The sequence below is a fragment of the Oncorhynchus masou genome, chromosome 13 (assembly GCF_036934945.1).
Source record: "Oncorhynchus masou masou isolate Uvic2021 chromosome 13, UVic_Omas_1.1, whole genome shotgun sequence".
Classification (NCBI taxonomy): Eukaryota; Metazoa; Chordata; class Actinopteri; order Salmoniformes; family Salmonidae; genus Oncorhynchus; species Oncorhynchus masou.
In genome coordinates this window covers 87,780,972-87,795,454 of record NC_088224.1, presented here as the reverse complement: position 1 = coordinate 87,795,454, position 14,483 = coordinate 87,780,972, and the positions used below count along the sequence as shown (strand labels likewise).

At 48.8% G+C, this 14,483-nt stretch overlaps 1 protein-coding gene across 1 annotated transcript in view; it reads right to left on the bottom strand.

Annotated features, from left to right (window-relative positions):
* Positions 1–14,483, bottom strand: part of veph1 (ventricular zone expressed PH domain-containing 1) — a 155,288-nt gene that overhangs the window by 62,155 nt on the left and 78,650 nt on the right. Inside the window, exons 7-9 of the mRNA XM_064982773.1 lie at positions 12,078–12,286; positions 9,461–9,694; positions 8,325–8,707 (exon numbers count right to left, since the gene is read on the bottom strand). Of these exons, the coding sequence (XP_064838845.1) occupies positions 8,325–8,707; positions 9,461–9,694; positions 12,078–12,286 (826 nt within the window). The remainder of the gene's footprint in view (positions 1–8,324; positions 8,708–9,460; positions 9,695–12,077; positions 12,287–14,483) is intronic.

Sequence of the window (14,483 nt, the reverse complement as noted above, 5' to 3'; positions counted from 1 at the left end):
TTTTAGGAGGAACTAGCCACAAACACCTTATTAACCTTCTACAGTCTAGAAACACTGTATACGTACGTGCATGTTGCTGAGTGTGTGGTCTGTTCGTTGTGTGTGTCTGTATGTGTGTGTGTATAGAGTCAGACTCATGGTCTCTTGATCAGGGTGTCTGTACTGTAGGGTGTCTCGGGGTGTCTGTACTGTAGGGTGTCTCGGGGTGTCTCGGGGTGTCTGTACTGTAGGGTGTCTCGGGGTGTCTCGGGGTGTCTGTACTGTATGGTGTCTCAGGGTGTCTGTACTGTAGGGTGTATCGGGGTGTCTGTACTGTATGGTGTCTGTACTGTAGGGTGTCTGTACTGTAGGGTGTCTGTACTGTAGGGTGTCTGTACTGTAGGGTGTCTGTACTGTAGGGTGTCTCGGGGTGTCTGTACTGCAGGGTGTCTGTACTGTAGGGTGTCTCGGGGTGTCTGTACTGTAGGGTGTCTGTACTGTAGGGTGTCTGTACTGTAGGGTGTCTCAGGGTGTATGTACTGTAGGGTGTCTCAGGGTGTATGTACTGTAGGGTGTCTCAGGGTGTATGTACTGTAGGGTGTATATTGTGTAGATAATCCTATAAGAAAACCAATGGTCCAAACCTCAATGTCTCTATCATAAATCCTTTCAAAAGTTATTGTAGTCATTAACCTTGAGGGATGGGCAGAATCAGGGTGAATAAATCAATGGGGAGAATGCATCGTGTCGGTGTCAGCTCGGCTGGCTCCCCGACAGGCTCACTTACCGGTTGAACTATTTCTCCTCAAATCCACATAAAACAATCTAGAGGTAAGATGGATATGGGTGTTGCGATATGACATGTAGTATTTTCACATTTTAGTTATACTATTTTCATATTAATTAGAAATTCCTGTTATCTTTCAAACATTTCTCAGAAAAACAAGTGTATCGCTGTTAAAAGCCAACGGAGCAATGAGCGTAAACCAAGCTTTTTATTTTCAAAGACTTTTACATTTCATTCAGTTCATACCATGCTAATTTAGCTTTTTGAGACCTGCGAAAACAACTTTGAAGAGTACGACCACAAAATGTAAAATCCTTATTAACAACAAAAAACGTTGCTATGTCAACAGAGCTTGGTGTTTATAATTGGATATATTCGGTTTTGAAATATGAATTTTTGGATATGATGTTTTCGATATGTTAGAGAAAGACCTCACCGAAAGATTCTCAACATAAATAATCCTATTTTGTATTGGTAAAATGTATTTTATAACATAAGGAAATTGACATTTCATTAACAAAGTGTGTTTTCACCCTCTGGGGCAGAGTGGGTGGACACCTTACTAGTGCAGTGGACATCGCCTCAATGTTACAGTGTAGAGAGTGACGCCATGTGTGTATGTCCTGTGTACTGTGACCCGTGTTGGAGAACGTTACAGAGGGTCACAGACTCACGTGTCACCAAACAGCCACCGACAACATGACATCATCTAGCCGAGTCTTCCTGTCATGTCCTATCCTAAGCCCCCCAGGGCTGCAGACTGTTGTCTTTTAGTGGCTTTGAAAATGGGTGGGTTCGTGTGTGTGTGTGTGGGTTTGTGTGTGTGTGTGTGGGTTCGTGTGTGTGTGGGTTCGTGTGTGTGTGTGTGGGTTTGTGTGTGTGTGTATGGGTTTGTGTGTAGGTTTGTGTGTGTGTGTGTGTGGGGGGGTTTGTGTGTGGGTTTGTGTGTGTGTGTGTGTAGGTTTGTGTGTGTGTGTGTGTGGGGGGGGGTTTGTGTGTGGGTTTGTGTGTGTGTGTGTGTAGGTTTGTGTGTGTGTGTGTGTGGGGGGGGGGTTTGTGTGTGGGTTTGTGTGTGTGTGTGTGTGTGTGTGTGTGTGTGTGTGTGTGTGTGTGTGGGTTTGTGTGTGTGTGTGTGGGTTTGTGTGTGTGTGTGTGTGTGTGTGTGTGGGGGGGTTTGTGTGTGTGTGTGTGTGTGTGTGTGTGTGTGTGGGTTTGTGTGTGTGTGTGTGGGTTTGTGTGTGTGTGTGTGTGTGTTCGTGTGTGTAGGTTTGTGTGTGTGTGTTCGTGTGTAGGTTTGTGTGTGTGTGTGTGTGTGTTCGTGTGTAGGTTTGTGTGTGTGTGTGTTCGTGTGTAGGTTTGTGTGTGTGTGTGTTCGTGTGTAGGTTTTGTGTGTGTGTGTGTGTGTGTGTGTGTGTGTGTGTGTGTGTGTGTGTGTGTGTGTGTGGGGGTTTGTGTGTGTGTGTGTGTGTGTGGGTTCGTGTGTGTGTGTGTGAATAACTCCTGTCTGTCTCCTCCTTGGCTCTGGTGTTACAGAATTGAACCGTGTCACTGAGACCAGAGGGACTACCACAACATCCCCTCCTGTCACACTCTATCATGACCTCAACTTTCACTGGCTCTTTCACCCATTTCACTGTGAGTGTGTAAGGCAGCCCCCAGCACCTCTCTGATTCAGAGGCATTCAGATGTACAACTGTGTGTTAGTGTGTACCGTGTGTGTGTGTTACGCAGCTGGCTCTCTGATTATTTAAGTAATGATTAAAGTGGTGTACTAAGATCAACAAGACCAAGAGAGATTCAGTTGAATCCCAGTGTTCTCTAGGAAGCTGGCTGTGGTCAGTGTGCACATGTGCAGAAGGGTGGTACTCTGAGAGAGGCAGTTCTAACACATGAAAGACATTCTGCTTCCACTGGTGTATGATTCACACAGTCACAACGATGTGATGTGAGAAGAATTAAAACCCCAAAACCCATGTCCAGTTGAGACAGCTACAAAACTAGTCCATGATGTTACCCCAGGGCTCTACAGGGGTTAGAGAGGGACTGTTACCCCAGGGCTCTACAGGGGTTAGAGAGGGACTGTTACCCCAGGGCTCTACAGGGGTTAGAGAGGGACTGTTACCCCAGGGCTCTACTGGGGTTAGAGAGGGACTGTTACCCCAGGGCTCTACAGGGGTTAGAGAGGGACTGTTACCACAGGGCTCTACAGGGGTCAGAGAGGGACTGTTACCCCAGGGCTCTACAGGGGTTAGAGAGGGACTGTTACCCCAGGGCTCTACAGGGGTTAGAGAGGGACTGTTACCCCAGGGCTCTACATGGGTTAGAGAGAGGGACTGTTACCCCAGGGCTCTACAGGGGTTAGAGAGGGACTGTTACCCCAGGGCTCTACTGGTGTCAGAGAGGGACTGTTACCCCAAGGCTCTACAGGGGTTAGAGAGGGACTGTTACCCCAAGGCTCTACAGGGGTTAGAGAGGGACTGTTACCCCAGGGCTCTACAGGGGTTAGAGAGGGACTGTTACCCCAGGGCTCTACATGGGTTAGAGAGAGGGACTGTTACCCCAGGGCTCTACAGGGGTTAGAGAGGGACTGTTACCCCAGGGCTCTACTGGTGTCAGAGAGGGACTGTTACCCCAAGGCTCTACAGGGGTTAGAGAGGGACTGTTACCCCAGGGCTCTACATGGGTTAGAGAGAGGGACTGTTACCCCAGGGCTCTACAGGGGTTAGAGAGGGACTGTTACCCCAGGGCTCTACAGGGGTTAGAGAGGGACTGTTACCCCAGGGCTCTACTGGGGTTAGAGAGGGACTGTTACCCCAGGGCTCTACTGGGGTTAGAGAGGGACTGTTACCCCAGGGCTCTACAGGGGTTAGAGAGGGACTGTTACCCCAGGGCTCTACTGGGGTTAGAGAGGGACTGTTACCCCAGGGCTCTACAGGGGTTAGAGAGGGACTGTTACCCCAGGGCTCTACAGGGTTTAGAGAGGGACTGTTACCCCAGGGCTCTACAGGGGTTAGAGAGAGGGACTGTTACCCCAGGGCTCTACTGGGGTTAGAGAGGGACTGTTACCCCAGGGCTCTACAGGGGTTAGAGAGGGACTGTTACCCTAGGGCTCTACAGGGGTTAGAGAGAGGGACTGTTACCCCAGGGCTCTACAGGGGTTAGAGAGGGACTGTTACCCCAGGGCTCTACAGGGTTTAGAGAGGGACTGTTACCCCAGGGCTCTACAGGGGTTAGAGAGAGGGACTGTTACCCCAGGGCTCTACTGGGGTTAGAGAGGGACTGTTACCCCAGGGCTCTACAGGGGTTAGAGAGGGACTGTTATCTGGGGGTTACCTGGGCCTCACTCTGGCTTACTTTAGGGTTAGAGGGAGTGGACCAGGGTCGATTGGATTGGGGAAAAGTGGAGAGGGGTGAGGGGTGTTGGGGGGGCAGCACTGCTGACCCTGAGTCTGTACCCCCGGAAGGAGCGGGAGACAGTTTGAACCCCCAAGCCTCATCTGGTTCTGGTTAGACTGCTCTGTAAGTCACAATTAAATAGTTCAATCCATTTACTGCAGCCCTGCGGATTCCTTAATTTCATTAATAACACTGTATGCAATTACTTTTTTGGCTCTAAGTTTGGGTTCCAGTTTCACCTTTCAGTGTTACATAACAATTAACCCCTTTATCATCATGATCAATTATCAGATAATGTGTGAGTTGACCAGGTCATGTAATCAATCAACCTGATCACTGAGTTTTCCATATACGTAACATTACAAAAATCATAAACTTTCTGTCCAAAAATGATGAAGAAAAATTCATCCATGCTTTTGGCCCTTCTAGATTAGACTACTCTCCAGCTACCGGGATAAAGCACTAAATAAACTTCAGTTAGTGCTAAACACGGCTGCTAGAATCTTGACTCGAACCAAAACATTGATCATATTACTCCAGTTCTAGCCTCCCTACACTGGCTTCCTGTTAAGGCAAGGGCTAATTTCAAGATTCTACTAAGGTTCTGCTAACCTACAAAGCATTACATGGGCTTGCTCCTACCTATCTCTCTGATTTTGGTCCTGCTGTACATACCTACACGTACGCTACGGTCACAAGACGCAGGCCTCCTAACTGTCCCTAGAATTTCTAAGCAGACAGCTGGAGGCAGGGCTTTCTCCTACAGAGCTCCATTTTTATGGAACGGTCTGCCTGTCCATGTGAGACACAGACTCTGTCTCAACCTTTAAGTCTTTACTGAAGACTCATCTCTTCAGTGGGTCATATGATTGAGTGTAGTCTGGCCCAGGAGTGTGAAGGTGAACGGAAAGGCTCTGGAGCAACGAACCGCCCTTGCTGTCTATGTCTGGCGGGTTCCCCTCTCTCCACAGGGATTCTCTGCCTCTAACCCTATTACAGGGGCTGAGTCACTAGCTTACTGGTGCTCTTTCATGCCGTACCTAGGAGGGGTGCGTCACTTGAGTGGGTTGAGTCACTGACGTGATCATTCTGTCCGGGTTGGCGCCCCCCTCGGGTTGGCCCTGTCCGGGGGTATCATCGGATGGGGCCACAGTGTCTCCTGACCCCTCCTGTCTCAGCCTCCAGTATTTATGCTGCAGTAGTTTATGTGTCGGGGGGCTAGGGTCAGTCTGTTATATCTGGAGTATTTCTCCTGTCTTATCCGTTGTCCTGTGTGAATTTAAGTGTGCTCTCTCTAATTCTCTTTTTCTATCTTTCTTTCTCTCTCTTCTATCGGAGCACCTGAGCCCTAGGACCATGCCTCAGGACTACCTGGCCTGATGACTCCTTGCTGTCCCCAGTCCACCCGGTGCTGCTTCAGGTTCAACTGTTCTGCCTGCGGCTATGGAACTGGTTCCTCTCTAGGTTTCTTCCTAGGTTCTGGCCTTTCTAGAGAGTTTTTCCTAGCCACTGTGCTTCTAGACCTACATTGCTTGCTGTTTGGGGTTTTAGGCTGGGTTTCTGTACAGCACTTTGAGATATCAGCTGATGTAAGAAGGGCTATATAAATACATTTGATTTGATTTGATTGATTGCTGTTTGGGGTTTTAGGCTGTGTTTCTGTACAAACACTTTGTGATATCGGCTCATAAATGTATAAATACATTTGATTGATAATGTGTGAGTTGACCAGGTCATGTAATCAATCATAATGATGTAAGACTTTTCATTTAGAGCCAAATCCTTCAATAAAACAACTTTACCAGTATTCTATCTTTTAGACATACAGGTAACTGCCAAAATAAAGGAAACACTTGAGTAAATGAGGGCAATATCTGAGGTGTGTCCTTAAAAATGTGCACCAAAGTGCCAATTTCAGTACCGCTAAGACCAACCTAAAGCTGGGCTTAGCAGTAATGCGGTTGGTTATGGCATGGATATGCACATGGAACAAGAGATGTGCTTTTTGTGCCCCTTAACCTAAAAAATTATGTTTTTTCCTATTTTGTTTAATTTGATTAAAAACCGAGCATAGTCTTCCCTCCTCTCAATGAAGGCAGCTTTTTGTTGTTCTTCCCAAAATGCATTCGCCAAGTAGTCTAGACTACCGATAAAGTGTTTGGCTCATGAGACCGCTTTGAAATAAATCTTAATCACCAAAGTTTTATTAAAAGATCAAGTTTGTGAACAAACATTCCCTTATTATTTTAACCAGCTCCTGTTGTTATTGTGGATGTGTGTAAAAACTCCTCCACGGGCCTCCCGAGTGATGCCGTGGTCTAAGGCTCTGCATCGCAGTGCTAGCTGTGACACTAGAGATTCTGGGTTCAAGTCCAGGCTCTGTCGCAGCCGACTGGGAGACCCATGGGGCGGCGCACAATTGGCCCAGTGTCGTCTGGGTTAGCAGAGGGTTTGACCGGCAGGGATGTCGTTTTCCCATCGCGCACTAGCGACTCCTGTGGCGGGCCGGGCGCAGTGCATGCTGACACGGTCGCCAGGTGTATGGTGTTTCCTCTGACACATTGGTGCGGCTGGCTTCAGGGTTAAATGGGCGTTGTGTCAAGAAGCAGTGCGGCTTGGTTGGGTTGTGTTATGGAGGAAGCACGGCTCTCGACCTTCGCCTCTCCCAAGTCTGTACGGAGTTTCAGCAATGAGACAAGACTGTAACTACCAATTGGGGAGAAAAAGGGGTATAATTGTTTTTAGTTTTTATTAAACAAATACAAAAAAAAGTAGGTTATATGTCCATCATGGAACGAGAGATGAGATAATCCAGTGACAATCATATTGAGAAACGTTCGTTTTTATCCTGAAACAATTGCTTGTTTTCCATTTTTTTCCGATTGAAAAACAGGCACTTAGTAGACTACCCTTACCATTGGTAGGCTACCCTTACCCTTAGTAGACTACCCTTACCATTGGTAGGCTACCCTTACCCTTAGTAGACTACCCTTACCCTTGGTAGGCTACCCTTACCCTTAGTAGACTACCCTTACCCTTGGTAGGCTACCCTTACCCTTAGTAGACTACCCTTACCATTGGTAGGCTACCCTTACGCTTAGTAGACTACCCTTACCCTTCGTAGACTACCCTTACCCTTCGTAGACTACCCTTACCCTTAGTAGACTACCCTTACCCTTCGTAGACTACCCTTACCCTTCGTAGACTACCCTTACCCTTAGTAGACTACCCTTACCCTTAGTAGGCTACCCTTACCCTTAGTAGACTACCCTTACCATTAGTAGGCTACCCTTACCCTTAGTAGACTACCCTTACCATTAGTAGACAATGCCCCAACCACTAGGCTACCTGACCGCCCACAATTCACATAGGCATACCTGCCGTGTACACTCCATTTGGCCTTTATCCCTCTCCATTTCCAAAGAGCACCTCTAGTCCGGTTACCAAAGACACCCTCCTCCAAACATATTCAACATGTTCAGTCCATATCAACGGAAGGCCTAGGATATATCTTGCTATATTGAGAACGTGCCTCACAAACACAATACAATTAATGGAAGCCCTGGGTTTTTTTATTTGAGGAGAAGTGTGATGTTCAAAGGCTGTTCGAAGCCAATTACAACAATGTTGACTGTTAACACCTCAAACACAGGATGTATTTTTTATTTATTTTTACTGTTGCTATCACTCGTTACTGTAGCCAATGCTATTTAATAAACTGTAGTATCAATCCACAATGGACTAGGATTCCCCCAGCCCAATTGGATTTGATGACAACGCAGAGACCGTCAGTAACCTACAGAACTGGAGACAACAGCATGCAGTTTTAAACCATGGAACACCTTGATTGTCCAGTGAGTCACACCTACAACGTGTTAATTCATCAAAACAGAGCCCTTTCGCACCACCGCTGGCTATTGCGCTCATACTTTAATTCCGTTCATATTTCTCACACATTCCCGGACCTATAGCTCCTATCACCACCGATTAGCTTTACCAGGTTTGTTCAAATAGAGACGTTTATGTTGGTGTTTCCTTTATCTTGGGAGTACCTCCACCTCACTCGAATGCTTTTTACTGACGTACTTCCCTGACTATTTGAGCTCAACACGGAAGGATTTGGTGTTAAATCAGGTATGATGAGCTGGTAATAGCAGCGTACCTTCTATGACACAGTGTTCTGGTATGGGGATCTGTTGGACCATCACAGAACAGAACTCTTTGATCTTCTCCATGTTGTCCCTCAGGTGGCTGTACAGCTTGTCCTCTTTCCCAGTGTCCCTCTTCACTCCTCTCCTTCCTTCCCCCTCTCCCTGTCCATCCCTCAGTTCCTCACGGGGCGTGGCCGGACGGGTGGAGGGAGACAGGGAACTCTCATTGGTTAGCTCCCTCTCAGTGGGAGAGGTGTCTAAGTTTTCCGTTTGCTGATTGGGTGGGGACACTGAGAGCAATGCATCAGACGTTAGCTCCACCCCTTCTCCATCCTGACCACTCTCAGAGTTGATGGACCGTGACCTCACGGCATGCAGAGCCAGACTCTTTGACCTGAGGAAGACACACACACACACACACACACACCAACCTCAGTTACGGTAAAATAACATATTCATAAGGTGATAGTATATTGAAACAGCTTCATACAAGACATTTAGAAGTGCTGTTAACCTGTAAGACACTTGAATCCAGTGTTATATGGGAGAAAGTAAAAGAGTACTACAGAAATAAGTTGTTGTTTTGTCTTGAGTCTGGGGTTTTTTCTTTCCTTTTCCTGTACTGTTGTTGATGTGTCCATTTTATTTCAAAATTTTAATAATTCTTGCACTGATATCCTTTAATACTTCTGGTTGTATGTTCAATTTCAGTAAAGTCATGTGTGCTGACATAGATATGGTGTTGTTATAGACTCACCTGTTACATCTCATAGATATGGTGTTGTTATAGACTCACCTGTTACATCTCATAGATATGGTGTTGTTATAGACTCACCTGTTACATCTCATAGATATGGTGTTGTTATAGACTCACCTGTTACATCTCATAGATATGGTGTTGTTATAGACTCACCTGTTACATCTCATAGATATGATGTTGTTATAGACTCACCTGTTACATCTCATAGATATGGTGTTGTTATAGACTCACCTGTTACATCTCATAGATATGGTGTTGTTATAGACTCACCTGTTACATCTCATAGATATGGTGTTGTTATAGACTCACCTGTTACATCTCATAGATATGGTGTTGTTATAGACTCACCTGTTACATCTCATAGATATTGCGTTGATATAGACTCACCTGTTAAATCTCATCTCTCTGTATTCCTCTCGAGTGGCCTGTCCCATGCTGTATCTGCGTTGGGGTGTAGGTGACCCACCATCTGTCTCCCCTTCTCCCCCCTCATCCCCCATCTTCTCCTCAAACGCCTGGATCTTCACCTGCAGTCGCTGCTGTGACCCCCTTCCAAACCCCCCTGCACCCACACACACACTGGCCTCTGGGGAATGAGGGCCTTCTGATTCCTCTTCAACCCTGAAACATATAGAGAGATAGAGGTGTAAAGTAACAACCCTGAAACATACAGAGAGAGAGAGGAAGAGGTGTAAAGTAACAACCCTGAAACATACAGAGAGATAGAGGTGTAAAGTAACAACCCTGAAACATACAGAGAGAGAGAGGAAGAGGTGTAAAGTAACAACCCTGAAACATACAGAGAGAGAGGAAGAGGTGTAAAGTAACAACCCTGAAACATACAGAGAGAGAGAGGAAGAGGTGTAAAGTAACAACCCTGAAACATACAGAGAGAGAGAGGAAGAGGTGTAAAGTAACAACCCTGAAACATACAGAGAGAGGAAGAGGTGTAAAGTAACAACCCTGAAACATACAAAGGGGAAGAGGTGTAAAGTAACAACCCTGAAACATACAGAGAGATAGAGGTGTAAAGTAACAACCATGAAACATACAGAGGGGTAGAGTTGTAAAGTAACAACCCTGAAACATACAGAGAGAGGAAGAGTTGTAAAGTAACAACCCTGAAACATACAGAGAGAGGAAGAGGTGTAAAGTAACAACCCTGAAACATACAGAGAGAGGAAGAGGTGTAAAGTAACAACCCTAAAACATACACAGAGAGATAGAGGTGTAAAGTAACAACCCTAAAACATACAGAGAGAGGAAGAGTTGTAAAGTAACAACCCTGAAACATACAGAGAGAGGAAGAGGTGTAAAGTAACAACCCTGAAACATACAGAGAGAGGGGAAGAGGTGTAAAGTAACAACCCTAAAACATACACAGAGAGAGGAAGAGGTGTAAAGTAACAACCCTGAAACATACAGAGAGAGGGGAAGAGGTGTAAAGTAACAACCCTAAAACATACACAGAGAGAGGAAGAGGTGTAAAGTAACAACCCTAAAACATACACAGAGAGAGGAAGAGGTGTAAAGTAACAACCCTGAAACATACAGAGAGAGGGGAAGAGGTGTAAAGTAACAACCCTGAAACATACACAGAGAGGAAGAGGTGTAAAGTAACAACCCTAAAACATACAGAGAGAGGAAGAGGTGTAAAGTAACAACCCTGAAACATACAGAGACGGGAAGGGGTGTAAAGTAGCAAATGTCTTAGCCAGTGTTTTCTCTCCCTATCTCTCCGTCTCTCTCTGTGTCACACACTAGACCGGATAGGACTGGTGCTGGGCTGGAATGCTGCACATGAGGAAAGAGACAGATCGGACCTGAGAGAACTGGGCAGACCAGCTCACCTCTGGATACACACACACACACACACACACACACACGCACGCGCACACGCACAGAAAGAGAGGAGAGAGAGAGAGAACTGGGCAGACCAGCTCACCTCTGGATACACACACACACACACACACACACACACACACACGCACGCGCACACGCACAGAAAGAGGAGAGAGAGAGAGAACTGGGCAGACCAGCTCACCTCTGGATACACACACACACACACACACACACACACACACACACACACACACACACACACACACACGCACGCGCAAACGCACAGAAAGAGAGGAGAGAGAGAGAGAACTGGGCAGACCAGCTCACCTCTGGATACACACACACACACACACACACACACACACACACACACACACACACACACACACACACGCACGCGCACACGCACACAGAAAGAGAGGAGAGAGAGAGAGAACAGGGGAGAGGCTACTCTCTCCTACCATGTCAACCCCTCCACTCGTCCCCTGATTGAACACTTTGTTTGCCTCCCTCCTCATCCTCTCTGTACTTTTTTTCTAATAAACCCTCCCACATTTCTCCCAGTCTTTATTTTCCAGAGAGAGACCCCAAGCAAAGCCTCTGGAAGCCACAGATACATAATGTTCCTGGAGAAGGCCGTGTTGTGGTACCATTGCCAGAACCCATCAGTAACACAATCATATAGACAAATGTGCCCCCACCCCCCTCCCTCCCCCACACACACACGTCGTTATTTTTAAGGAGTGCATTTTTTATTAAGTTTTTGATTGACAGAATTGTAATTGCAAAGAATAACATGAGATGAGTGATTTTGTTTTGTCATGGTAGGTTGGCTGGGCAGAGAAAGCGAAGGGGTTACAAACAGAGGTTCGGCCTCTGTAGTAGAACGCACATGGTGGTAATAAAGCGAATGGTCCATGTGGGTTCACATTCAAATCAATGTTTTAGGGATGTTAAAAGGGGTGAATCGTTGCAGTGCCACACTTTCCATTCCATGACCCATTTCCCTACGACATGCTCCCATGGGGGCGGCTGAGTTTGTGTACAGTTTTGTGGGGTTTGTCTACAATACATTTTTTTATAGTCTGGCAAAATAAGTGTGTGTGTGTGTATGTGTGCGTGTGTGTGCATGTGCGTGAGTGCGTGTGTGTGCATACCTTACCTGCAGTTGATGGTGGTGTATGTCTCCAGTAGTCTGGCTATAGAGGTGAAGCTGTGATCCATCCTGTAGGTGTCTTTGGCACAGCCTCCCAGGATGGAGCTGTATCTGTCAGTCAGGGCTCTGATCTCCAGCAGCAGACTGTAGTGGAAGCTGTGATCCATACTGCTCAGCAGAGACACTAGGTATACCAGGGAGCTACGGGCCTGACGCTGGGGGAGAGAAGGAGCAGGGAGGGGTAGAGAGCAGAGATAGGGGAGAGAGAGGGGGCAGGGAGGGGGAGATAGATGGGAGAGAGAAGGAGAGAGATGGGAGAGAGAAGGGGCAGGAAGGGGGAGAGAGATGGGAGAGAGAGGGGGCAGGGAGGGGGAGAGAGAGGGAGAGAGGGAGAGAGAGGGAGCAGGGAGGGGGAGAGAGGGGGCAGGGAGGGGGAGAGAGGGGGCAGGGAGGGGGAGAGAGGGGAGAGAGAGGGAGAGAGAGGGAGCAGGGAGGGGGAGAGAGGGGGCAGGGAGGGGGAGAGAGGGGGCAGGGAGGGGGAGAGGGGGCAGGGAGGTGGAGAGAGGGGGCAGGGAGTGGGAGAGAGGGGGAGAGAGGGGAGAGAGAGGGGAGAGATGGGAGAGGGGGGGAGAGAGGGGAGAGAGAAGGGGCAGGAAGGGGGAGAGAGATGGGAGAGAGAGGGGGCAGGGGGGGGGAGAGAGAGGGAGAGAGAGGGAGAGAGAGGGGAGCAGGGAGGGGGAGAGAGGGGGCAGGGAGGGGGAGAGGGGGCAGGGAGGGGGAGAGGGGGAGAGAGAGGGAGAGAGAGGGAGCAGGGAGGGGGAGAGAGGGGGCAGGGAGGGGGAGAGAGGGGGCAGGGAGGGGGAGAGGGGGCAGGGAGGGGGAGAGAGGGGGCAGGGAGTGAGAGAGAGGGGGAGAGAGAGGGGAGAGAGGGAGAGAGAGAGGGAGAGATGGGAGAGGGGGGAGAGAGGGGAGAGAGAGGGAGCAGGGAGGGGGAGAGAGGGAAAGAGAGGGAGAGAGAGGGAAAGAGAGGGGAGAGAGGGGAGAGAGGGGAGAGAGAGGGAGCAGGGAGGGGGAGAGAGGTGGCAGGGAGGGGGAGAGAGAGGGAAAGAGAGGGAAGAGAGGGGAGAGAGAGGGGCAGGGAGGGGGAGAGAGAGGGAGAGAGGGGAGAGAGGGAGAGAGGGGAGAGAGAGGGAGGAGGGATGGGCGAGAGAGAGGGAGAGAGGGGAGAGATGGGAGAGAGAGAGGGGAAGAGAGGGAAGAGAGGGGAGATACGGAGAGAGGGGGAGAGAGAAGGGAAAGATGGGTGGCAGGGAGGGGGAGAGAGAGAGAGGGGAGAGAGGGAGAGAGAGGGGGAGAGGGGGCAGGCAGGGGAGAGAGGGGAGATAGTGGGGAAGAGGGGAGAGAGGGAGAGAGAGAGGGGGCAGGGAGGGGAGAGAGGGGAGATAGTGGGGAAGAGGGGAGAGAGAGAGGAGAGAGAGAGGGGGAGAGAGGGAGAAAAATAAAAAAGATGTCATGACTATGTGTGAGCCATGGGATGTGAGGGCTCCCCTCTCACTTTCTCAAACACACACATGTAAACGCACACACACGCACATATGCACACACACCACTAAAATATGGCGGCTACAAAGAAATTTGGTATTTTTATGCAATCAACTGCCAACCAAAGCACAGTGCCCTGTCTTTCCACACTCTCTTACCAAGCGGAAAACAAGCAGTGATTCTGGGAAATGCCTCCACTAAGACCTACTGGTTGATGGCAGGGGAGTACCATGTTCTCCACTCCTGTTAACACACTCACATTTTTTTTATTGAACCTTTACTTAATTAGGCAAGTCGGTTAAGAAAAAAGTATTATTTACAATGACGGCCTACCCCGGCCAAACCCAAATCACGGCCAGATGTGATACAGCCTGGATACGAACCAGGGACTGTAGTGACGCCTCTTAGACCGCTGTGCAACTCGGGAGCAAAGGGAGCTACGGGCCTGACACTGGGGGAGGGAGGGGAAGGGGGAGGGAGAGAAAGGGAGAGGGAGGGTGATGGAGGGGGGAGAGAGGGAGAGAAAGTGATAGAGGAGGAGAGAGAGAGGAGAGAGGGGAGAGAGGGGGAGAGAGGGGGTAATAGAGGGGAGAGGGAGAGAGAAGGTGATACAGGGGAGAGAGGGAGAGAGGGAGAGAGGGAGAGGGGAGAGAGGGAGATCGAGGAAGAGAGGGGGAGAGAGGAAGAGAGGGGAGAGAGAGGGGAGAGATGGAGATAGAGAGGAAGAGAGAGGGGAGAAAGAGGAAGAGGGGAGAGGGGGGGAGAGAGGAAAAGAGAGGGGAGAGAGGGCGAGAGGGAGGGAGGAAGAGAGGGGAGAGCGGGAAAGGGGGAGAGAGGAAAAGATAGGGGAGAGAGAGAGAGGAAGAGAGA